The sequence below is a fragment of the Diadema antillarum genome, unplaced genomic scaffold (assembly GCF_040938485.1).
Source record: "Diadema antillarum isolate AM-2024a unplaced genomic scaffold, OU_Dant_1.0 seq00000546_RagTag, whole genome shotgun sequence".
In the NCBI taxonomy this organism is placed as follows: Eukaryota; Metazoa; Echinodermata; class Echinoidea; order Diadematoida; family Diadematidae; genus Diadema; species Diadema antillarum.
Genome location: NW_027271492.1, coordinates 221,170 through 234,676, shown reverse-complemented (window position 1 = coordinate 234,676; position 13,507 = coordinate 221,170). Strand labels below are relative to the sequence as shown.

General features: G+C 35.9%; 1 protein-coding gene across 1 annotated transcript; it reads right to left on the bottom strand.

Moving 5' to 3' along the window:
* Window positions 1-240: 240 nt before the first annotated feature.
* LOC139734711 (echinoidin-like) lies at window positions 241-7,719 on the bottom strand. The gene is made up of 3 exons (XM_071645505.1): window positions 7,458-7,719; window positions 3,912-4,089; window positions 241-1,068 (listed from the first exon to the last, which is right to left on the bottom strand). The coding sequence occupies exons 1-3, from the start codon at window positions 7,598-7,600 to the stop codon at window positions 814-816; spliced, it is 576 nt and encodes a 191-aa protein (XP_071501606.1). The 5' UTR covers window positions 7,601-7,719; the 3' UTR covers window positions 241-813.
* Window positions 7,720-13,507: the final 5,788 nt, after the last annotated feature.

The window sequence follows — 13,507 nt, the reverse complement described above, 5'->3', positions numbered from 1 at the left end:
TTTATACCAAATTTTAGCACGATGTAGAAAAAGACTTGGTCTTTCAGAATATATAAAAAAAGTCAAGATTGACCGAATTGACCCTTTTCACTTATTTTCAGTCCTCATGTTATCGTACACAAGACATTAGGAAAAACTTTTTTTTCACTATTTCAACTTGCATGAACTATTATCTCAAGCTGACTCTCATAAATTTTGGTTTCGCAACGTTAGATTTGATGTTAGATATGACACATTGATATTGAGAAATTATTACTAGTACACGATGTCATGTTAATCGAAGTCAGCATTTAATAGTATAGTAGCACTCTCTTGATGTAGAGCAACAAATGTTGATGTTTTCCTTGTTTTTATCTAAAACATTTCTTATCATGTTCACATAATGTATGTAGATTGATTCACGGCCCCATTGAAAAATTTTGCTGATTAGGCATTTTAACAACTGGTGAAAACATAATGAATAAAATGAAATGAAAAGAAGTTTCTTTTTTTTTACTGATTTTTTGCCTTGTCCTGTTCTTTGGACCCTAAACAACAACAACAACAACAACACACGATTTAATTACTACCGCAAATAAAGAAAGGGGGGTAGCTACCTGCTGCTTTTTTTTTTATTTTGTTGCTTGACAGAGAAATTTTACATGATTATAGAGATTGTGGCGATCTATTTTTGTGTGTGTGTGTGTGTGTGTGTGTGTGTGTGTGTGTATGTGCATGTTTCCCTTCGAGCCACGTGCAAAGTACGCATGTTCTTAGGGGAGATTCTGATTTCTTCTCCTAAAACAGCACCTCCTTCGTTATAAAGCCCAGAAATTAAAGCCATTGTCCTAGCTTGCAAACAAAACCTCCAACAATCATTCCGTTATCCCCGGGAATAGGGTCACACTGCAAATCGTGCCACATGTAGTTAAAAGCCAAGTCAAATTCAATGCAGTCTTGATTATTATAGTTGTTTGGTTGAGTCGCGTCCCAAGAGGTGTAATCGACCTCCGAACCGTCACTCCATTCGTAGGAACCCTCAGACTTCAAATCATTCAGTCCAATCCAGACCATGTGTCGACCGGAGAACTGTTAATTTTAGGTAAAAAAAAAACCAGAAAGGAAATAATTGAACAGATTGATTTAATTATATATTCATAATTACTCCTTTTGGGAGATTTGAAAATTCTGTCTCTTCGCGCATGGTACGTGCAATGTAGTTTGTGTTACCAGAATGTATTGTTTCTTTTAAAGGCATGAATATATGTATATACTATATAAATGGAAATGAGAAAGGCAACACACGCACAGGGATGTCACATTTCTTTTAGTGTAAAACGCCGCTCTTTTATTTTTGTCACATATGTAAAAAAGGGCAATACATGTACTTTTCCACACAAACAGAAACACACACACATATTTTCACATACATTCAAGTTTACACACCCAAAGATGAGAACTAGTGTAGCAAACCTAAGGAAAGCCAAAATTCATGTTAAATAACATTTCTTATTTTGCTTGGGAATAGATGAATAAAAGAAGTTCTTCACCAAAGTTAAAATTACGAAAGTTACAGCGTCTTTCTCTCTGTGTGTTTGTGTGTGTGTACGTGACCTGTCATAAGTACGGTCATTTGATTTTGATGGACCCAGTCAAAAAAGATTGTAGAAAACGTTCCATGATATATATATATATATATATATATATATATATATATATATATATATATTCGTTATCATTAATAATCGCTAAATAATACTAAATTGGACAGTGATTGAGTTTTAAGTTTTGGTTTGTAGTTTCTCCTGATTTTGTATACTGAACAAACAGCCTTTTTTTCTTTTTCTCCCGTACTCTTTGTAGTGGAAAGGTATTCAGCGTTTCTGTTTTCTTTATTACTTTAAGAGGGACCGTTATTTTGTAATAGGAGTCATTTTGAGTGGGCCCCTTCACCTTTTTATGCGCAGAATGCATGTGTGTGTATGAATATTTGTTGTTAGTAGATTACAGACAGGAACATAATGTTACTATTTCTTCTTGTGTCTTTATTTCATATTATTTGAGTTCAGATTTACTCAATTTGTTGTATATGTGATCGTGCATCACAAAACGAACAAAAAGTCGCACCCCTTGATTTTACGTGAGGACTCAAAAAAGGTGAAACGGGTCCACTAAGTCAATATTGAGTTTTTCATATTTTCTGAAGGAACTACCCTTCTTCTACATTATTCATAAGTTTAGGATCATAAAATGAATGGGGAAAGTGCATTTTCAGCAGTTTTTCTACAACTCTTTTTGGTAGAGAAGAGAAATCACGTATGTCTTAGAGGCCCCTTTTCATTTGTTGATAATCCCTTGTACGCTCTTCACTTTCAAGTCTGATAACTTTTGAAGGGATAAAGCTACTGCTTTGAAAGTTGGCATTAATCATGGTCAGAATGTGTTGATAAAGCATGCTCAATTTCAACGTAATCTAATAATTTCTTCATTGTTGTTGCCCCAGTGGTTAACATCCTGATTTTTTTTTGTCCCATTCATCGCAAAGCTAGCACGGTTTGGCAAAGATTACGCGTTTCAATAGACAGATATAGACCCTATACTTGAGAGCCTCTTTTCTCGGTTTACACTTTTCAAGAGTGTGTGCTTTCTTTCCAATGTTTAGATAGGTTTGGAGAGTCCATTTCAATTGAGCTATACATCATTTTAAAGCTTAGAGTCTGTTCTTTCAGAATCTGCTCTGAACTAAAAATCCATGTCTGGCGACTTTTTGTTTGTTTTGTGATGCAGGGTCACATGTTATGTTAAAAAATACCTGAAGTGCATTGAAATAGCACAGAAATATTCTAACGTCAGCCTGTCACAACACGACCTACATGTCAAATCAAAACAATTACTTCCAAAACAAATGAATCAGAATGAAATGTGTATGTAATCAAACTTACATAATATTTTTGGTAAAAATAAAACTCATGAGAAGACGTTCACAACTCATTCCAAAGATGATTGTGATCTCATTTTTCTGAATGTGGCCCTGCATCACAAAAGAAACAAAAACTCGCCAGACATGGATTAAGGGTAGATTCTGAAAGAGTAGACTCTAAGCTTTAAAATGATGAATAACTCAATTGAAATGGACTCTCCTAACCTATCTAAATATTGAAAAGAAAGGACACACCCTGGAAAGTGTGAACTGAGAAAACAGGCTCTGAAGTACAGGATTTATTCAAGCGCTTAATCTTTACCAAGCTATGCTAGCTGTGGGATGAACTGAACAAAAACAGGATGTTAATCACTGGAGCAACAACAATGAAGGAAATATCAGATTAAGTTAAAAGTGAGCATGCTTCATTAGCACATTTTGTACATCAAAAAATACCAACTTTCAATGCAGTAGCATTATTCTCTCCAAAGTTATTGGACTTGAAAGTGAAGTGTATGGACAGGGTTTTTTTAGAAATGGGAAGAGGGTTCTATTAAAAACAACTAATCACACTTTCCACCAAAAAGTGTTTGAGAAAAACTGCTGAATATGCAAGTTCTTGTTTGTTTTATGATCCCAAACTTTAATATAATATAGAAAAACACTTGCTCTTTCAAAAAATATGAAAAACTCAAGATTGGTTAGGTGGACCCATTCCACCTATTTTCAGTCCTCACACAAAATCACTGTGTGCCACTTTTTTTTTGTTTTGTGGTGCACGGTCACAAATAAAGTTTGAAGTCCCTTCTTCTTCGTCTTTTTTTCTTAATTTTGTTATCGCTTGATTTATTCAAAATCAATTTCACCACCATTTCCCACAAAATTAGTTCAGCTGTTGAGAACGAGTCCAAAGTACGTCTATGTGGAAATGCGTGTTGTAGCAAAATCAGTCCATCATCAACAGGTAAGAGGCGAAATGAGATGTGAACTTTCTCAATAAAGGTATACGTACTCGTTTGTTTCGTATGGAGTCGAAGAGAGTGATGACGAAATCCATCTCCTCCTGGGAGTGAATGGACACAAGGTGACCTAGCTGACCGGTGTTGGCGTCCTCGTCCCAGCATGGCTTCGTAAATGACTGGCACTGTCTTTCTGCCTCCTGCCACGTCACACTTTCTGCTGATAAGTACCTATAAGAGAAATCCAACACCTATTTGTATTACCAGGTGTATGGAAAGTGATTAACGTCTCACCTGAAAGAATTGATAAATCTCAATGTCATTAAATCTACACTTCAACTCTATTTAAAAAAGAAATGTAAAAAAAAAATCAAATTTGAGTCTGAAAAAAAAAAAATCAAGCATCAAACTGCAGCCAATAAAAGACTTCTAAAAATTCTGCAACCGACATAATTAGCCTATGAATGACTGTCATTTTTTTTTCGACCTCCTGCCACATGACACTTGCTCATGAAAAGTATTTACAACACAGTAAAATCGCTTCAGCACATCACTAGGTAGGTATAGAAAGTTTAGTACAGCTGTACTCATTTCTCGTGCAGCCTTTCTGCAAGAATTGATATTATAACATGTGCGTGGAGCACAAAGTTAAGACGTTCTCAGTCCATTCAGCAGGCCACTGGATTTGTTTTTTTTTTCAAACTTGTAGGTATTTTCTTGCTTTGAGGACCTTTGAGAAGAAAAAAAAATATCTTCTCCCCAACCCCTCCCCCCATGCTCAATGCATAACGCTGATGTGATATTGATGTGATGTGTTCGCTTTGTATCTTCCTGTGTTTTCTCTTTGTTTCTTTACCCTGATGAGATTATCACCTAGCCGACCCCTCCCTCCCCCAAAGAAAATAATACATTTGTCTGAATTTACTGCATTTGCTATAATCATTAATGTGAGTTTCGCCACTCAATTTCAATCAATATGCACGAACTAAAAAAAAAAGTAGAAAAAATAACATAGATTATAGCAGAAACGTTAATTCATGATATCAGTTATAAGTTTCACGAATCACAAACTGTAAATATTTCCCCCTTGAAATATTGATAAAAGATAGATAATAAGAATTAATGTCGAATTGTACTCTATTATCTCTAAAATGCGTCTCAAAAGCAGAAATTACGCATTAACCTATTCCCAATCAGAAATAAACAATTGATTTTCAAGTGGTAAAGTAACAAAATAATGCACTCATGTGTGCTAAATAATAAATGTTAACTTTCGTAATGTGCACGTACTTTTTTTTTCAATACCCTGGCATTAATAACAGAAGGATCTAAAGAAGAACATGCATTGAAGCATTTGCTCTGTACAATATCATAACCAATTTCCATGCAGGATTTTAACATTTCCTCCGAAATGCTTCTTCATGTTGTCTAAATCTAGAACCACTTCGTTGATCTCCATATCTATACTCTTTTAACGAGCAGTTTGGAGAATGGAACATCAAAGCCAGTGGGAATACACCCAGCTAACATTAGACGTTTTATGAATGGTCTTGAAACATTTCAGGTTTGTTTTTTTTTGGACATTTTGGCAATACGTTTTCAAAACGTCTTTTTGTCAAAAATTTTCGACGTATTTTAAACGTTTCAAATGGACGTTAAAAAACATTATAAAACGTAAAAAAAAACAATGCAAAACCTTCCAAAACTTTAAAACATCCTTCTCAAAGCGTTTTGAACGTTAAAAAAGTCAGAAACCTTTCAAAAAATTAAGAATGTGTGTAAAGCCCTATAATCTTTTCCAAAACGTTTAGAAAACTTTTCATATCCGTGTGGAACGTCTAGAAAACATTTTAAGAGCATCTAATGTATTTAACAATCGTTTTAAAAACATTTAGAACTTGCAAAGCATCTTAATTTTTTTTCAACGTTGGCTATAATTTCCTTTAAACGTTTTAATAGGAAGAAAAATTTTTTAATCCCTTAAAAACGCATTGGCTAAAACGCATAGGGCATATTATCTATTTATGACATTATAGGTAGAGGCAAGATCTTTAATAATGTACCCTAATCCTGATCCTATGATCCAATCATACCTGTTCCTGATGACCTACCACTCATACCTACTACATCCTATTCCTTGCTGTATCATGTTCTTTTATATGCCGGCAAAAATGATATGATGCGTGTAGACATGCTGATACTAAACTTAAAGCGCTCATACCTTAATTGAGCCCATTGATACATAATAACACAATTTGAAATTGTGAATAACTGAACAGAAACATTCGCACGCTTTTAATGCCGTTCAAAAATTTGAACCCAGCAAAAGTACTTGTGATTTCAGTGTCTTTTATCTATTTGTACGAATTTAAAAGATTTTCTTACTTGAATATTAACAAATATAGGGCCTACATAAATATTCATGATAAAGTGTTAGAAACCGGACGTTTAGTTTTGTAACGTCCGATAACGTTTACAAACGTTTTGTAAAGGACGTTTCATTTTGTAACGTCAGTTGACGTAAAAAAAAAACAAAAAAAAAACGTTTTCCAAAAGCCTGTTCTTAGCGGTAAATGCTATGGGCAAAATTTGACGTTATACGTACGTTTTTAATAACGTGTTCCGTTTTACGTTTAGCACAAATCATGACGAAATTCGCTCCAGTGTACTTATTGGCACCATTTTGAAACGTTCCGTGGTAGTGTGGATAACCAGTGTACACTTGAAAACAATTCCAGAGAAAGAATGTCCTTTTCTTCCTAATTTTTGGTTCATCTACAAAATGTATGTCTTTCCCCCTCTTATATCTCACCTGCCCAATTTACGGCATTACTTCCGCTCAGAACTAATTCTTACTTTTAAGAAGAACACCCCCATCTTAATTCTGTTCTCTGCACTCACTTGTCCTATTCTGTCACTTACAGTACGTCAAGGCACAGTACCACGTGATGTTACATAAGACTCTGTATCTACGTTAACAGGACCACATAATATCGAGCTCTACCCGGGGTTTCGCCCTTCCAACCTTCTGTTCGTTTCCAGCATTGTGTAATTGAGTTTGTCTATCAATGAAAAAAAAAAAAAAAAAAACTTTGCAGTCACTAGAACGAAAATTTCAGATTCCACCCATTTTATATCATCACAAGAAAAATGCAAAATAATTGTTCCTTTTATCAACAAAAAGTGTATCTGTCACGATAATATGTGTCGAAAGTTTGGTTAATATCTCGACGATGCAGAATGGGAACTGAAGTGAAGCTACCAAATTCAGCACAAGAATCCGGTCATTATTTGATTTGAATTCTCCCGCATCTCACCGAACAGCCACCTCCCCCCCCCCCCCCCCCCCCCCAACCGTACCCCTGGTAAAATAAACATTATTGTACATTTGCCTTGACGTATTCTGCATAATCTGCGTCTGGATATTCTCCTCCTCTGCCCTCTACCCATCCCCCGTTCCCCATAAAAGAGGAAAAGACCCAAAAAGGCGAAAAAACAAACAAACAAACAAACAAACAAACAAACAAACAAACAAAGAGTGAACACATCTACATATACAATGGAAATGGAAATGGAAATCAAAGAATGAATAAACTTACCTGTAGCACATGCCTTGGAAAGCAGTCCAGAGCGGAGGGCAGCCGCACGCCCCTGCACTGGAGCCCGGGAGCTTCGGCAAAACCAAAACGACAATGACGACAAAGCAAAGCAGAAACAATTTTTGAGACATGACTTCAGGCATCCGAACTTACAAATAAATTGCTGAGGTTCTGAATAATTTGCCTTTTAACCAACAATGATATGCTTCTCCTTCCTCTCCTGTGTCGCAATGAGCCAGATTTGCTGGAGTGACTATCTAGGGTCCCGTGTTGGGTGGAACACGCGCAGCTCCGAACTGAGCGCTCCCGATTAAATCAAGATCCTAATATTTTTGCGATAACAATATGCCCCTTCAACAGGAAGTTAAAAAAAAAAACAGCATCACAATCACGTACTGTAATACGTTACCGGTAAGTCTCTATCAGAATTGACTGCTGATCCTCGTGGCCAGAATCACATCATTGGCTAACTCCGAGATTGGCCAGCTGCCTGTTTGGGTCTATTCGATGTGATTTTTGATTGGCTAACTGCCTGTACTGTTCGGGTTGTTTACGATATGAATATTGATAAACGTATATCCGAGATCTTTGATTTGAGTTTCGCATATAGTTGAACAAAGGAAAAATGATAAAGAAGGAAAAAGAAAAGGAAATCAAAATTAATTGGAGTTAGGAAAAATTTATAGACGAAAGCATTCAAATATATGAATAAAAAGGCAAAATTATAAAAAACACAAAACAATTATTCTTTGTTGTGGTCTCAAAAAGAAGAAAAAAATTCAGTCCTTATCCTGGCAGTGTCAACTTGAGTATTAATAAAGCTGATCCCCTATCATTTTCTCATTAGGAATATAGGTGTTTGATTAATTCTACTCCATTTTCTGATTACTGCGTTGTTCAACGATAACCATACAATTGAGCGATGCACTCATTAGCATGCCTGCCCAGTGTCAGAGCGATCGTTAACGGGCCGTAAACGATCGCTCGACACTGTACAAGTGCACCTTAGCTAAATATGAGACCATTCTGAATAGCAAATAATTTTCACACAACAATAGATATATAATGTACTCTTAAATGAACCCTACGGGGATTGGAACAATCATCCCCAGCATTCCCACTGATTCCCACTGATCAGTAACTAGCCATCCCCTTTAATTATTGATATTTGATTATTTGTATAAAACGAAATTAAGCAAGAGAATTGCAATCTACATCTACGGAATATACGACAGGATGCATGCACATATTCATGAATGCATGAAACGCACAGTTATGTACACTTCATGGTATAGCAAGCCTTGCAACAATGAGATTAATCAACTTTTGTTTAATGCTTGTATAATGCCTCTATGGATGGATCCAGAAATTCCGTAAAAGGGAGGGCCTTTACATTTTTAGGGGGCGCACGTGCTCCTCCTTCCAATTTTTTTCTTTTCATTTCTTTTGTTTTTCCTTAAAAAATACAGGGGGAGCGCGCTCCCGTTGCCCCCACTCTGGATCCGCCACTGAACCGTAACTTTGAAAACCTTCCATTCCGGTTGGTATTTTGAATGACTAATATTGAAGCCTTTAACGTACGATTTTGAGAGCGGATAATCATGTTTAAAAAGTAAAAGAAATCTTGTAAAATCAGATACAGATTCGGGAGGAACAGCCACAACCCAAAAGACTGTAATCTTTGATACTAGTACCGCTACCTTCTGCTACTATTTACAAAGCCATAAAATCCATAACAATTTCCTGATCACTATACCAAGATTTAGGTATTTTTTTTTACTTGTATCATTTTCAACCTTTCCTACTTCTGCTTCCTGCTTCTTTATAGACTGTACTATTATCACTACTACCACTACACGCAAAGCTAGTATACCTCACATCAACTTCTGAATAACAAGGCAAGTGCCGTAATGTGTCTCGCCCACAAACGTACAACACCTTTTCTTTTTATTTTGTTCACAAATGGACCTATGGATCAAAAGTTAGGAGTCATGATTAAATGCACAGTACATTCGGCCCTAAAAGTTCATTGACCCCTGTCTGTGATATTTGACCTTGTGGTGACCATCAACTCCCAAAGGTACATCTACCATCCAAGTTTGGTCACAAATACACTTACGGATCAAAAGTTATGACCCATAATCAAAACGTGCCCTAAAAACTTAACATTGGGTCCTAAAAGTTCATTGATCCCTGCCTGTGACCTTTTACCTTGTGGTGACCATCAACTCCCCAAGGGACATCTACCACCTAAGTTTAGTCACAAACGGACTTATGGATCACAAGTTATGACCCATAATCGAAACGTCAGCGAGGGAAGACACAACGGAGAAGGTAATACAGCTTGCGGCTGACATTGGTGTCGCTGTCAACAGGAGTGACATCAGTGTAAAGCAATCGATTGCCAAAGTCTCGGAGGAGCAAGGGGCCCCGACAGGACAGGTGAAGTTCGTCAGGAGGGAGACAAGACAGGAGATTATGAGAAAGAAGAAGGAATAAGAAAGAAGGAGACACGGAACTGTACGGAAGGCCGTTTACGTGGTTTAAGATGTAACTCCTCTGCCCAGTCGCATCTTACGTGCTGTGAAAGGAGACCCGGTCGTGAAGACTGCGTGGACGACCGATGGCAGAATCCATGCGTTGTTCAGCCACCACGGTAAAGAAGAGAAAGTGACCATCGACACTCCTGACCAGTTGAGCAAGCTAGGATGGAAGCCTAATAAGATCAATGACGTCACCGGCTACTAGGAATTCGGAGGTGACATTGTGGAGCAAAAACATAGGTTCAACTCATTAACTAATCAATTTTGTAGGACCTAACTAAATATTTTGAGTATAAATGTGTGCGGGCTGAATTCGAAACTTGAACTAGGTATTTTACCAGAATGTATTAAAGATTTTGACATTGCTTGTTTTAGTGAAACTAAAACGGACTGTGTGGATGAAGAGTTAATTCCTTGTGGATATAGAGTGAATAGCAAAGAGAATAATGATAGGAAACTACGATATGGGGGTATTCATGGATTGTGTATTGTTGCGAAGGAAAATTACGACGTACAAATATTAACTGATTCAAACTCAAAATATGTTTTATGGGTCAAAGTAGTGATTTCTTCTGAAGTGTCTCTAATCTTAGGAGCAGTTTATACATACCCCATGAAAAATCGAAGTACTATGAATCGGATATGTTTGAAGATGTTGCATCCTTTTTTGTTGATATCAAGGGTAAATTTGAGCATCCTGTGTGCTTAATTGGATATTTTAATGCTAGAACTGGTGATTTGGATGATTTCGTAGATGAAGGTTATGGCGGTATCAATACTGATTTCACGCAAAGTTCAGACACTCCAACTGGTGGTACATTACCTGTTAGGCTGAATGTGGATTCTCAAGTCAATTTGAATGGAAGAAAGTTGTTAGAATTATGTAGAGCGTTCAATTTATCAATTTTAAATGGGCGCTTTGGTGGCGAATCAGGTGTGTATACCTGTGATAATTCAAGCACTATAGATTATTGCTTGATATCTAGTGATTCGTTTGCCACTGTAAAGAAGTTTGAAGTGGACTGTTTTGATGATACACTATCTGATAAACATAACGCACTGCATGTTTACTTTGATTTTGATTTTGGTGAAATTATTGATGAAACTACATGTACACATGGAGAGTGTAATGCAGTCCAAGGGTCGACAAAGATTGTGTGGGATCAGGCAAAGTGTTCTGATTTCCGAAGTGAAATTAACGAGAGCAACGTAATAGATGACATCTCCGCGAGAATGGACTCTGTTGAATTGATAAATGTCAATCAAACCGTGATAGATGATTTGTTCGTCTCATTACAATCCATATTCTTTACGGCAGCCTCAAACACTAACATGGTTAGAAGGCCTGTAACAAAGACTAAAGGTAATTTAGCAAAATCTTCAGATAATAAACCTTGGTTTGATGAAAATTGTAAGAAACTTAGGAAAATATTTATCAATTGAAAAAGAAGTGCAGACGTAATGGATTCAATCGTGATGCAATGGATTAAGTACACTCATGAAAAATCAGGTACATTGAAGTCTGAAATTCCAAAGGAGTATTGGAATATATCAAATCCCTCCAGAAAAACGAAATCAGAGAACTGTTCAATTGACATTGGAACTTTCCAGAAACATTCTAAGGGTTTAAATTATATCAATGATGGTATGCTGAGATCAACACCAACAAGTTTTGTGAATACTTGTAATGCAGCACATATCCCTCTTACCATGTATATTGAACATGATTATAATGACCGAATATCTGAAGAAGAGGTGACTGCTCATATAAAGCAATTGAAAAATAATAAGGCACCTGGTTTTGATTTGATATTAAATGAATTTTTTAAAAAACAGCAATGCGTCTTTAGTGAATGTAACAACCAAATTATTGAATTTAGTTTTAGATAGCGGAATAATTCCAACGGATTAGACGATTGATACGCCCTATCTACAAAAATAAAGGTTCTGTTAATGACCCTGATAATTATCATGGGTTATCTTTGACAGATTGACAGATTTTCTCGATGATAATCATGTCATTGGGGAAGAACAAGCAGGATTCAGAGAGACTTATTCAACTGTTGATCATTATGTTTGTGTTGCACTCAATTATTGACTTGTATTTATCACAGAGAAAAAGAGTATACTACGCGTTTATAGATTATAAGAAAGCTTTTGACTCTTGCTTGCTATGGAACAAAGTTGCTAGATGTAACATAGAGGGAAAAGTTGTTGATGTAATCCGAAGTATGTATAAAAATCTAAAGTCATGTGTTCTCAACAATTCAGAGCGTTCTGACATTTTTAATTGTAATATTGGAGTGAGGCAAGGTGAAAATCTATCTCCTTTGCCATTTGCTTTGTATATAAATGATTTTCAAGATTATGTTAGTTCCGCATATAATGGTGTTGATTTTTTGCCTAATGATTTGTTGACCGTATTACATGATAAAGGAATAGATGCATTTCTAAGACTCTTCTCATTGATGTATGCTGATGATAATTTAATCCTAGCAACTAGTGAGAACGAATTGCAATCTGCTCTCAATCCTGTAAGTGATTACTGCAAATTACGGTTACTACAACTTAATGTTAGTACACAAAGTAAACAAAAGTAATGATTTTCTCAAGAGGAAAAGTTAGAAAATTCAAGCCCTTTATGTTTAATTAGAATGTTTTAGAGGTTGTAGATGAGTATACTTACCTTTGAGTGGTGTTCAATTATAAAAATGATTTTAAAAAGGCCCAGCTAAACAAGTTGATAAAGCGAAACGAGCAATGTATAGTCTAATGGTTAAGTCTCGAAAGATGCGGCTTCCAATAGATATCAAATTAGAATTGTTTGACCGGCTTGTTGTACCCATCCTTTAATATTTATGGTAGTGAAGTTTGGGGATAATTATGAAAATTTAGTACTTATAGAGAGTCTACATTATCAATATTGTAAACATTTACTGAGACTAACAAAAAATACTATGAATAGCATGGCCCAGGGAGAACTAGGAAGGCTTGAAATATCCTGTACTGTTAAAGAAAGAATGCTTAATTTTTGGTTAAAGATTATTACTGGAAAAGAAAGACAATATTCATCTATTGTATGTAATATCATATCACTTTTGCATAATTATAAGATATATTCATCACCATGGTTGTTGAAAGTTTATGATACACTAAATGAGTTAGGAATGTCGTTTGTTAGGAATAACTTTGAAAACGTAAGTTCTTCGTGGTTTAATTATTCGATAAAACTTAGATTAAGAGACGCATTTGTACAGAATTGGCACTCTAAGATAAGTAACGGCTCATGTTGTACGAATTACAGAATCTATAAAACGAATTTATGTTTAGATCCATGTTTCTTAAAAATCCCTAGCATATTCAGACAACCTCTTTCCAAATTTCGCTGCGCCAACCACAGATTGCCAATTGTAACTGGTAGGTATGCTGGTATTGAACATTGTGATCGATTTTGTAATTTATGTAATTCTAATAGACTAGGGGATGAATTTCACTATTAATTTGAGT

What these genes read in the sequence shown, in the direction of transcription:
- LOC139734711 (XM_071645505.1), bottom strand. Translation starts at nt 7,600, where the DNA reads ATGCCTGAAGTCATGTCTCAAAAATTGTTTCTGCTTTGCTTTGTCGTC. An exon ending in TTCCAAGGCATGTGCTACAG is followed by an intron (nt 4,090 to 7,457) that starts GTAAGTTTATTC and finishes TTTCTCTTATAG; the next exon opens with GTACTTATCAGCAGAAAGTG. An exon ending in ACTCCATACGAAACAAACGA is followed by an intron (nt 1,069 to 3,911) that starts GTACGTATACCT and finishes TAAAATTAACAG; the next exon opens with TTCTCCGGTCGACACATGGT.